We start from the raw sequence: 12100 nt of genomic DNA on the forward strand, positions 1-12100 counted from the left end.
AGAGGCAGGAGATCCCACTACTCAATTCAGCACTGGGAACCCAAAGGAGCAAAGCTCATTTTTTAGTAAAGCGGTGAATAAAAAAGGACTAGCTCATCAAAAGTCCAGTTCCTTCACAAATGAAGTTCAGAATAGTTAAGAGCTCTTTCACTCGTGGTAGTGCGCCCTTCCTATTTCGAGTGGGTGCTTGGAAGGCCAAACATTAAACAGGGACTCAACAAACATGATTAAGACTGGTTCATCATGAACACTAAAAGATTGAAGCTGAGGAAGAGAAAACCACGCACTATGCACCTAAGTGCGATAAGTCAGTGCAAGCTTTGTCAAAAAATAAAAGTTGATCAATACTATTAAGTGTAAATTAGAAAGATGCATAAACCAAATGAATGGTGACAAGTTTTCATATTTATATCCTCTATTTGTCTACACATAATTAGAAAGTATTATATCTTTTTTTTTCTATTTTGATGAATTTTTTAAAATAATAATTTTGTTTATTAGATAATTCTGAGTTGACTACAAATGGAATTAATTGAAATAGTACAGATCATTAACAAATAATCTAAATCAATTCACTTATATAAGTTTATGATCTAAATTGATACAACCCCTAAAATTTATGCCAAAGTATTTGTTACCCCAATAAGTAAGTGCAAAACTCGAGTAATATTTTTGTCAGGTGTCGAACATCTATCCTAGGGACTAGCATTGTGCAACTCGAAATGGTCCGTTGAAGTTATATACAAAACAAGATAAATTACAAATCTCCATTAAAAGTAATAATGTTTACTGACGACCTTACTTGAACAAGATCTGTTCGATAGATTGTGCAACTGTCAATAATATTGACTGCATTGAGTTGATTGAGGGAAATCGTCCTCTTTCTTCAAAATCTTCACTCTAGCATTTGTTCCATAATTCTTGAAGCTTTCCAACCTTATCCATTCGTGAGATTAACAGTCTAATATTTGGTCCATTGAAAATTTTGATTTATGCCTTCAACTCTTTGCCTTGGTATCAGAAGTCAAAGCTTTGATGCAAAGTCGAGGCTTCGTAGTAACAAGATTGCTTGGAAGAACCGACACCCCCACCACCAATGATTCAAGAGGCAACCCAGAAACAGGAAGCAACTCAACAAGGATGCAGAGCTGTAAGATAATCAATAAGCACAAAACAAAACTATCACATGAAATAGTATGAAAAGATCCATGTACCAAGGTGCCATTAACAGTAATCCATTCACCTCTGGAGATTTCAAATCTACAATGGCATTCGAGACCACATCTTTCACGGCAGCAGCCACGATGCTAAAGCATTTATCGCGCCCCAGCATAACATTAGCACCAGAACTATCTTTGGAAGTCTTCTTCATCTCAGTCTCTTCAATTCCTCTTCTGTTGTACCCTACTGCAAACTACATAAAGATGTAAATAAATGTCAAAAATTCGATGAAAAGAAAGAAAAATAAGGGCCTGGAGCTTGCCATCTATCTCTCATGAATTATCCAAGCTTCACTGCCTAATGAAAAGGATAGAAAAAAACCAGGAAAACACCTTCACTCACTAATGAAAATGACGAAGCTTTACCTTTACAGGCTGTGAAAGAATGTTTCCTTTATCCTTCATGAAATGAAGAACAAGCTTTGACACAACCGCGTGGAGATCGTTTTCATTCAAGCAGCAAGTAGCTTGGATGGGGAATATGCGATGGCACCAACTGCACAAAGAAAATAACCAGTTACCTAATTGTTGTACATTTTCATTTTGTCTTGAAGCTACTGTTTTTATGGGTCTATCCCTTCGACAGTGCAAAGAAGTTATCATGGCTTACTCTCAACTTAACCTTTCTTTGGTTTCTTTGGTTTCTTTGGAGAGAGGAATGAACAAAATCAGAGATTTTGTCCGTGCAGACAAATGAATGTAAGTAATTTCATGAAATAGGGTTTCTTCGACTCTAATTTCATAGTTGCTCTATGTTCAAAATACACTACTAATTTCATAAAATCGAGTCCATAATGGCACCTTGGTACATGGATCTTTTCATACTATGGACAAGCCCTACTAACTATCACATGAAATAGTATGAGTCCCACTTGGGCTATTTATGGACAAGCCCTACTGACTTAGGGGCTTCTAAACCGCCCTTAGAGGGTCGGTTATGGCTCTCTCTAGAGCCTTCTCAATGTATCTTAGTACATTCAAGCCTTATATAGAACATTCTAGACCTATCTTGACCACCCTAGACATTTCTAGTACATTCTAGTACTTGATAGATATTGTAGGGTTTGGACTTGTCTAGCACGTTCTAGAGGCTTCCATACTAGTCTGAGGCCTTCTCGAGCACTCTGGGGCCTTCTAGCACTGTCTAGCCCATGGGTGAGCAGTGTGGCACATTTTGGTGTTGTCTGGGCTCTTCCAGACACGTCTAGCAGCACCTCGAGCTTTCCAGTTGCTTATCGGACATAGACATGGGCGCTGGGACTGTCTAGGAGGTTCTAGAATCTTCCAAAGCTCTAGCATGTTGGCAGGCGTGGGTGTGGGCGTTGGGCGGTGCGGTCGACTAGGGCAGAGGGCGTGTGCTTGGCCGTGTGCCTTCGCTGCGTGCACGCGCATAGCCGCACACATCGGGCAAGGCCACTCGCTTGGCCGCACGCACGGTTGTGTGTCCGGCCTTGCGCACATCTGCACGTATGGTTGTGTGCATCCTTGCACACATGGCTGCTCAATGGGGCGCCTATGTGGGCATATCGTGTCTTGGCATGCCTGTGCATGCCTATGCCTGGGCATGTGGGCGTCTTGGGTGTCTATGATGGGCGTGCGCCTGGAACACGGGCACACGGGTGAGCCATGCATGGCGACTCAAGGATGCCATCTGATGGATCTTGACTCCTCCTTGGCCTTGCTAAAGGAGTCTTGGGTCATGTTGTGGCACAATTTGAAGGACCATTTTCATGAGGCGTGACACTAAACTCTTTTTCACACAGAAGACTCTCCCTCATGGAATCCCTCAACTCCATGTTGACTCAGATGAGAGATGGAGAAGTGTGTTGGGATTTCTCAAATCCCTCACCTTGTCTTAGTAGAGAAGACTCCCTTTCGTAGAGAGGACACAAAAATTGTTTTCTTAGTTTAGCCTAGTTCGTCCCATGGATCCTCAAGACTTGATACAAAGGAAAGCCCCTTAGAACATAAGCACACAAGCACACCATACGGCCAAAGGGAAAATCCCCATTTTATACACTATATATGTGCCAACCACGTTCTTACAAAGAGGGACTGGTTGGGAAGCTTTAGCAAGTTGACTTGGTAAGAAGATGAAACTATGATCCTATTCTTTAGGCCCACTCCAGTCAACTTACTAAAATTAGGAGATGTCCAAGTCAAGCTCCTTAATGGTAGGAACTAGTTCACTTGGCCATCAATCTTCATCTCTCTTGAGAGGAACTAATCAAGTCCCACACTTTTGAATTTTCTTTTGGGGAGCTTGTTCACCATTGTAAATTCTCAAATATGTCCTGAATGTCCAGCATAATAGCTGGGACTGTTTCACATAGTCCTTGATGGTTCCTATATGTTTGAGTTCCTATAACTTTCTTCTTGCAATGAGTTTAACATTCTCGAGGAAGAACTAAGCCCTTAGTTCTTTCCTAAGATCTCTCCAAGTATCGATGGTACATAAACCATTGTGAATGTTGTTAACTTTGGACCTCCACCATAGGTTCGCATCGTCAAAGGGATGAATGGAGGCCAAAGTAGCCTTGTTTCTTCTGAATCAGTTCCACTCGCTTTGAAGTATTGTTCCATGCCAAAGATGAAGTTCTCAAGTTCTTTAGCATAATAGTTCCTATTGAAAGCTTAGCGCTTCGGGATCTTGAACTTGTTGGGCATGATGTATGCCTAATTCGGAGTTTGATTTCTCACTCTGTGCATCATCAAATTAACCTAAGTCTTCATATCGATCATCTTATCTTTGATGGCTTTTATCGTTGCTCTAAAATCTTCAGTCGGATCATTGAACAACTTCAACATGATCCTTTGAAAATTGTTTAGATCTTCGACACGTTCTTCCATGTGTGAGTGTTAGGATACCTCTTAACAAGAACAATCAAGAAATACAAGGAACACTAAAGATAAAAATATATATTGCAATATCAACGAAGAAACTACAATATACCATTGATTTTCGAGAGGGCTAGTCTCTCCAAATTCCCAACAAAGGAAATCCCAAAACATTCTTCACATCTTACCCCAATCCACTTCCTCTGTTTATAACTAAAAGTTCTAACAAATTTACTAGTTATTTACTAATATGCTCCTTCAAATAACCATATCAATATTCTATTTAATAATCCTACTATATCTCTAACTAGCGCTCTCATAGTGAGACAAGCTCATGGAACCATAACCACATTCAAAACTAGCAGGGACGTTTAGCTTTGTGTTATAAAGAATCGATCCTCAACGTCAATTCTTTTATTGGTAGGCCATCCATTCGGGCATTGAACACATCAATTTCCCCGACTTTTTCTTTTAACCCATCAAGTCGAGTTTGAATATATCTCACTTCGTCGGCACTTCCCTCAGATATAGCCATAGATATTCAATCTCAGTAAGTAATTCAGCCTGCAGCTTAGATAATTGCTTTTTGTCAAAAAGATTGCAGTCTTTTCCAGCCAAAGAGCCGAGTTATTCAAGTCGAGTTTGAATATATCTCACTTCGTCGGCACTTCCCTCAGATATAGCCATAGATATTCAACCGCAGTAAGTCATTCAGCCTGCGGCTTAGATAATTGCTTTTTCCAGCCAAAGAGCTAGCTAAGCTCATACCTCTTGTCATAGTCGCAAACTTTATAACTCAGGAAGGGGGATTGCTCTAATCCGATGAGAAAGTCAGTCATGTAAAAATCGAAAGTTGCTAACAACTTCATTGTATGGTCTAGCCTCTACTCACATTTCGAGAGAAAATGGCCTTTATAAAACGTGAGAGAAAGCATTGAAGACATCATCAAAGAAAGCATTGTAGACCGTAAATTGCAAGAGATCTTTGATTGCAAAAAGTACAACAATACTTGTCGAGGGTTGACCAATGGGTTCCCTTATAGAACATTTTGCACAATTTCACTACCGGCAAGCTAGCACATCAAAAAGTCGAGGAGTCACGTACAACGAAAATAACATGAAATGAAAACAACTTGCTAAACTATTTACAAGACATGAATATAAGGTGGTTAAGGATGATTTGGACATGCGGCCATAGACAAACACACCCTGGACAAGCATGCCCAAGACACCAGGCAACACAACACTGGACAATAGACTAGGTGCTCGAAGTGTATGTTAGGTACTTAAGCACACCTTGGAGAACCACATCCCAAAAGCTAGCTATTGGGGTGGGAGAGCCAAGCCACTTAAGTACCACCACAAGCCACTTAAGTACCACATTGGTCATCCCATTCTAACCAATGTGGGACAAAGACATCCCATACTACCTTGTTCCTAACAATACCCCATCCCCAGAAAGCCGACGTCTCGTCGGCTACTCCGATGGTACTTCACTCGGCCACACCCGGTCAGAACCCTCCGTCGGTTCCACTCCGGAACGTCGACAACTGGCTCTGATACCATTATTAGGTACTTAAGCACCTTGGAGAACCACATCCCAAAAGCTAGCTGTTGGGGTGGGAGAACCAAGCCACTTAAGTACCACATTGGTCATCCCATTCTAACCAATGTGGGACAAAGACATCTCATACTACTTTGATTCCTAACAGTGTGCTTGGACTCAAATGGGTAAAAAAATGGTGGCTTCCTTTGATTATATTATAGATTTTATTCTTTTTTATGCTTTGTATTGGTGTAAATGTAAACACCATTTTACTCATTAGTCTCTCTACTTTAATGGCCGACTGGCAAACTTTCATGTAATCCACCTTTAGGTGTTTGGAATTTTTACCTCTTTATTTAATTTCATCAATGAAAATGTTTATCCTCTCTTAAGAAAAAACAATCAGCAAATAGTAGTGATAAAAATAATACAACCATTAAAACAAGAAATTTCCAAAGTTATTTGCTCCAAGAAATACTTGGAAAAGTATGAAGTACCGAATGAAAGCCTTAATGACTATATACTTCTCTAGCAAATGCAAGCAAAAAAAAAATGTCAAACACGTGCAAAAAATAGTAAGCTTATTCAACCTATTCTTAATTGAAATGGTAATGAATGAGAAAACTACTTACGCGGGTGACTTCAAAGTCCCTGCTTCCAGACACTGAATTATGTCTTTGACAATATAAACAGTATCAGGAGAGATATTCTTGATAAAAGTAAACAAAAGCAAGCCACTCCGCGTCAACTTCACTAGTGAAATAGGAGAACATTTCTCTACTTTTGCCTCACTCTTCGTAGAAATCAAAGAAGTTCCAGCATGTTCATCTGATGTCATCAAGGTCAAATGCAACAATACAAAATAGAAATTAGTGGAGGTACAACAACCAAAAACTGCAACTTCAAAGTATATTGGCCACGGAAAGTTATTATTACTATCACTTCAGCAGATTAATTCTTACCAGTACTCCTTTCCACTCCTTCATCACTTCTGGGATCAACGTCCCCTGTACAAACTTTCCTCCTTTTAGAAGTTTTATTTTCATCAGATACCGTCAAAGTTTCTGGCATAGAGCTACTGAAGTACTGAATATACTGCAAGAAACACAACAAAAATTAAGTACATAATATTGTTGGGCAGAAGAAAATGAGAGTGAGCAAAGCTTCTCTTATAACTGATATTTTTTTTTTTTTTTTTTTTATAAGAAACAATTTTCTTGATAAATGAAATATCCGAACTGTACAACAAAAACCCAAGTACAAGACTCTTATACTTGAATATTAATGTGTTGATACGTTGTTACAGTTAAATGATAAAACTTGTTCTTTTTTGGATCGTGAATTTCGGAGAGAGAGCGCCTAAAATCCAGTAGTCATCAGTCTTGACATTAAAGTTCCAATTCGGCTTCCTCAATAGGGTTTCTGTATTCAAAAGTTTCATAGAAAAGAAGCAGTAGATGATGATTTAAAATAAAAATAATAACAATCATCATCATTCTAGAAAATAATGCTCTTGGTTCTTAAAAAAATAAAAAATAAAAAACAATGTTATGGCTAATAAAGAGCTTATCATCAGTCTTGACATAAAAGTTTCAAACCAATTATCTTTTAATGTATTTTGAACGACAGACAGAACATGCATTCCAACATAAAACTCAATGAATAAGAGATAAGGCTTCCTAAAATACTCATGACAAAAACAAAACACATCGTGAAGCAAACAAAACACGGAAAAGGATGGCGCATTCTTCACTCTCCTTTCAACACGCTTCTCCTCTCACAAAATACTCATGACAAAAACAAAACACATCGTGAAGCAAACAAAACACGGAAAAGGATGGCGCATTCTTCACTCTCCTTTCAACACGCTTCTCCTCTCACAAAATACTCATGACAAAAACAAAACACATCGTGAAGCAAACAAAACACGGAAAAGGATGGCGCATTCTTCACTCTCCTTTCAACACGCTTCTCCTCTCACAAAATACTCATGACAAAAACAAAACACATCGTGAAGCAAACAAAACACGGAAAAGGATGGCACATTCTTCACTCTCCTTTCAACCCTCCTTGCCTTTCCCCCTCTCCCCTGCCACGCTTCTCCTCTCATAAATCAACCCCTCAACTCTTTCACAATAATGATGTGCCTCAGTCATGTTAAACATGACATCATGACATCAAAAACAACCTTTAAGTGTAACATGAGGAAGAAAGTGTTGGGAACCGGCTTTAGGAAAGAGAGGAATAGAAGATTCTTGGTAATAACAGAAAAAGACCATTCTCAATTGTTTGAAATGGTCTCAGAAAAGAGTCTTTAACAATGGGTAGTGGACATTTTAGGCGATTTGCTTATTACCCCTGTCACATTCAGGGATGCTTGGTATCTAGTGCTATCATACCATTAATCTCCTCTCACAAACAAAGATATGCTCTTCCTATCAAACTACCCGACCTGATAAGACTACTCTCCATCCAAATCTACCTGATTTGATATAGCTGTATGTTAGGCCCCCAATCATTAATACTTATGTTAGGAGGGGTAGAAGTGGTAATTCACCCCCTTAGTGGCTTGTACTGTTGTTAGTAGTTGTTTATATTTGGTTAGTGATGTCTTTTGGGGTTATGTTATGTTTCGTATTTAGCTGGTGATAATCTCATAACGAGAAAGCTCCATCCTCTCAAGCTGGTGTGAACTTTGTATTTTGTGATCTTATCAATATATTGTGACTCTCTTGGAGGAGTCCTTACATTAGTATCAGAGTGGTATTCTGGGAAAATCTAAGAAAATGGGACAATTCGACTCGAAAAAATGCATTGAAGGGTTAGAACGTACATTGATGTGGTACGTGAAGAGGTCCAGAGGTTGCCCAAATTGGACCAGGCTATGAACGAGCTGGTAGAGAATATCAGAAAGATCCCCTAACTGATTTTGTACCTCTTTTCCCTTTTTGCGCTTCGCACATAGGTTTTTATCACTTGGGGCCTTACATGCTCATCATCTCCTGGTCCAACAAATCCATTCGTTAATCTAAATGTTGTAAGGCCATTTTTTCAAGTTGTGTGATGAACATACTCTGATATCAATATTTTCTACCTCTTTTCCCTTTTTGCCCTTTGCACATATGTTTTTATCACTTGGGGCCTTACATGCTCATCATCTCCTGGTCAAACAAATCAATTCGTTAATCTAAATGTTGTAAGGCCATTTTTTCAAGTTGTGCGATGAACATACTCTAATATCAATATGTAAGGTATCTCCTCACTATATTGATACATAGAAGAAGATGGTGCCCCAAGACAATACAAAACAATACCCAATTGATTAAGGAGGGCTAAACTCTCTCCCATTCAACTTCTTAGCTAACAAAAAGCATAAAGACGATCAACAGTACTACGCCTACATATATACTACCCAACGTTCAGCCCAACATTCTATAGTGATTTCCTCCCTCACCTAAATAACTTGCTGTAGGCAAATTTCCCTTCTTGCCCCTCCAAGTATACTGAATCGTGATTGGGGGCCTCACCATAATACTATCTTAAGAAAAGGTCAGATTTGTTCCATGTCAACCCTTAATTTCATGAAACATGTTGCCTCGTCCATTGACTTCGATGAAGAGGTTGATTATGACAGCCTTTCCTTTAGCAAGTATAGTTCGGTAGAAGAGATTTTCGGACTTTGAACAAAGTGGGATGGGCTTGTCCCAAGAAGTGGTTGAGGAAATCTCCTCTTTTTGATAATGACCATGCGGCAGGTTCCCAATATGTAGGTTTGTTGAACATCAAAAGCAATTCAGTCATAAAATTTTATGTAATAATTATTATTATTATTTCAGGATATTAGAGTGACTAGGATTCTAAAAACTAATTAGATTTCTAAGTCCTTTCATGGTTGTGTTAGATCTAATGATTTATATAACTATTGTAACTGCTCTCAAGCAAGCAATAGAAAATATATAAACCCAATTTTAATCAAATTTTCAGCAATTGTTTCTCGTGCTAAGACTGCTAAATTCAAGTATAAAGTCTCAGGCCATTTCCAGGGCAATTATAGCGGATCCAGATCAAATAAAAATGGCCAGAATTAGTACTCCAAACACCCTAGATTCAACTCGGTAGTTCACCAATTAAACTTCAGAAAGTCTCATTAGATAAAGACATAAAGCCATGAAGCCTAAAATGCATGACGTGTAGCAAATTCAATCAAAGTACAAAAACATAACCTTTTCAAGGATGGAGATAGCTTCTTTTGTGGCACTCTTCTCCCTCTCTGACAAAACAAAGGAAAGAATTATAGTCCATTTTCTCACTCTTTATTATTTTGAAGTAAGAAATTCCATGCTAACTCAATTGACTTGAAAGGCATCATTCAGATATGAACATCTAAAAGAGGAGGGGAGAGGAAAAACACACCAAAATACAAAAATAAAATAAAAATGGAAAATGAAAGGGCATACTCCGAAGAACTACCAAGATATTTAAAATCTCTATTATTCCTCTCCAATCAGAAACCATATATTACTAAAAAAAAGATCAGACTGCCATAAAATTCGGCCCGTATCACAAAAGGGCAGATTCTAAAGATTACAAAATTAGCCAGGCAACCATCCCAATGAAGTGGAAAGTTCACAGCCCAAATGAAAGAACACTATTGGAAGAGCAAGTGTTCAGGGCCTTAAAATCTTTCCCATAAAAAGGACCATGTAAACAAAGCCTGAAAGTTGAAGTTAATTCGCACTACGGTAACCAAAAATACCAACTTACGAGCATCTTTTTTCTTTGGACGGTAATCAAAATAGCGACCAATCGATTGCAAAGCACAGTGAAAGAACCGAATAAGAAAAATACGGTACTAAAAAATAGACTGCAAACAATTGTAGAAGAGATTCTCACTGATACTGCATGTAATGAGGAATCCAGACTGGCAACGTTGAAGAAGCGCAGACGGTGCATTGTAATCGAACCGAGGGATGCTTATGACAGCAGAGTGCTGCTCCCATGGCGTCATCGTTTTCCATTCGGTTTCGGGGACATTCTCTGTCGGTTTTGAGGCTTCTGCTACAGGTTTGAGGTGGCAGCCATTGATCTGTTCTTCTTTCTCTGCCATTTAGCTGTGTGTAGTTTTGATTTGGCGGATGATCTTCCGATGACAAAACCTACGGCCGCGATAACCGACGGTAATCCGGCAGTCTCATCACTGAGCGGCTCTGGCCCATGGCAGGTCCAAACTCAGGCTCAACGCTCAAGTCCGAAGCCCAACAGGCCGAAAACATTTTTCAGGGAATGTCCGGACCAACTTTAGCTATTTGCTCCAATTTTCAAAGGGTGGGCTTGACGAATAGCAAATTTTAAAATTTTATTTGTAAAAATATCAAGAAAGTTTCTATTAAAGAATGGTAACAAAAAAAATTATGTTGGCCTTGAAAAAAAAAAACTCAAATACAATCTATTTATCGCTTCAAGAAGATAAAAGAAAAATTTGTACGGATGACCCCTTTAAGAGACCCAAATAAAAAATGGCTCAAGGTTCAAAAACACGAAAAATGGTCTTCTGCTCAAGTCAGCCACATGTGAAAATACACATTTGACCTTAAAACATGTGCAAGGGCATGAAGTCTCGTTTCTTCTTCGTCAAATATGCACTTTTTTCTTTGATTTTTTCCTTCATTTAGAGTCTTGCTCTCGCTTCTTCCTCTCGCTTTAATTCATCTCAAGAAAAAGAAGAACACTGCAAAAAGCAGTAGAAGAAGAAGAGTAGAAGGAAAAATAAAAAACACAGAAGGTGACAAAGGAAAAAGAAAGATTCAAATAAAAAGAGTTGTAGAAAACGTAAAAGAGAAGAAGTGAACACGCAGAGTGAGAAAAGCGTACATGTGAAATGAGAAAAGTCTTGGTAATGTCACAAGAGGATAACTTAAGCAAAAGCAAAAATCATTTGTTTTCAAAATCTAGGTCAAATTTCAATTGGGTTCCTATTTTAAGTGATCCATACTATTTTTCTAAGATAAAAAAACACTTAATAACCCTAGTCCGTAGCTAGAAAAACACTCAAGTACCCCTAGTCTGATTACACGCTACCCAACCCACCCACACGCATTAACCCACCTAACAAGCCCAATAATCAAATGGGAAAAAAACCCTCTTATTTCTTCCATTGTTCCTAATGTTGGGGTTTTTTGCCTTAAGCTCGTAGTTTGTAAATTGTAAACATATTATTTATTTAATGAGTTATTTTATTGGACTTTTTAAACTTGCATAACTCAATCTAATAAGCTAAGATTCAAGGTTATTTAATGTAACTTGAAAAGTATGTGGTTGACATATAGGTGGATCATGTTCAAGTAATAACCTAAAAGGTCTATAGTATCTGGATAAGGTTAGGTGTCTTATCCTGGTAACACTATGGATACCGTTGATAACACCTAAAAAGAGTTATCTTTCCTAGCTTAATCCATGCTCGTTCTTTGGTTTTATTGAGTTATTATATGATTTTTGT

At 38.4% G+C, this 12100-nt stretch overlaps 1 protein-coding gene across 2 annotated transcripts; it reads right to left on the reverse strand.

Annotated features, from left to right (window-relative positions):
- Positions 1–550: 550 nt before the first annotated feature.
- LOC120081569 (uncharacterized) lies at positions 551–10888 on the reverse strand. 2 transcript variants are annotated; one of them, XM_039036571.2, is made up of 7 exons: positions 10498–10888; positions 9828–9874; positions 6567–6699; positions 6237–6432; positions 1587–1716; positions 1244–1414; positions 551–1148 (listed from the first exon to the last, which is right to left on the reverse strand). In XM_039036571.2, exons 1-7 carry the CDS (start codon positions 10709–10711, stop codon positions 999–1001), a joined length of 1041 nt encoding a protein of 346 aa, XP_038892499.1. In that variant the 5' UTR covers positions 10712–10888; the 3' UTR covers positions 551–998. The 2 variants fall into 2 exon arrangements, with proteins under 2 accessions (XP_038892499.1, XP_038892500.1); XM_039036572.2 differs by lacking the exon at positions 9828–9874 and having other exon boundaries at positions 10498–10884.
- Between the last annotated feature and the right edge of the window lie 1212 nt (positions 10889–12100).

Source organism: Benincasa hispida, chromosome 7 (genome assembly GCF_027475165.1).
Source record: "Benincasa hispida cultivar pf3 chromosome 7, pf3_genome.v1.1, whole genome shotgun sequence".
Lineage (NCBI taxonomy): Eukaryota > Viridiplantae > Streptophyta > Magnoliopsida > Cucurbitales > Cucurbitaceae > Benincasa > Benincasa hispida.

What these genes read in the sequence shown, in the direction of transcription:
- LOC120081569 (XM_039036571.2), bottom strand. Translation starts at nt 10,711, where the DNA reads ATGGCAGAGAAAGAAGAACAGATCAATGGCTGCCACCTCAAACCTGTA. An exon ending in AGGAGTGGAAAGGAGTACTG is followed by an intron (nt 6,433 to 6,566) that starts GTAAGAATTAAT and finishes TGATGACATCAG; the next exon opens with ATGAACATGCTGGAACTTCT. An exon ending in GGGACTTTGAAGTCACCCGC is followed by an intron (nt 1,717 to 6,236) that starts GTAAGTAGTTTT and finishes TTCTTTGTGCAG; the next exon opens with TTGGTGCCATCGCATATTCC.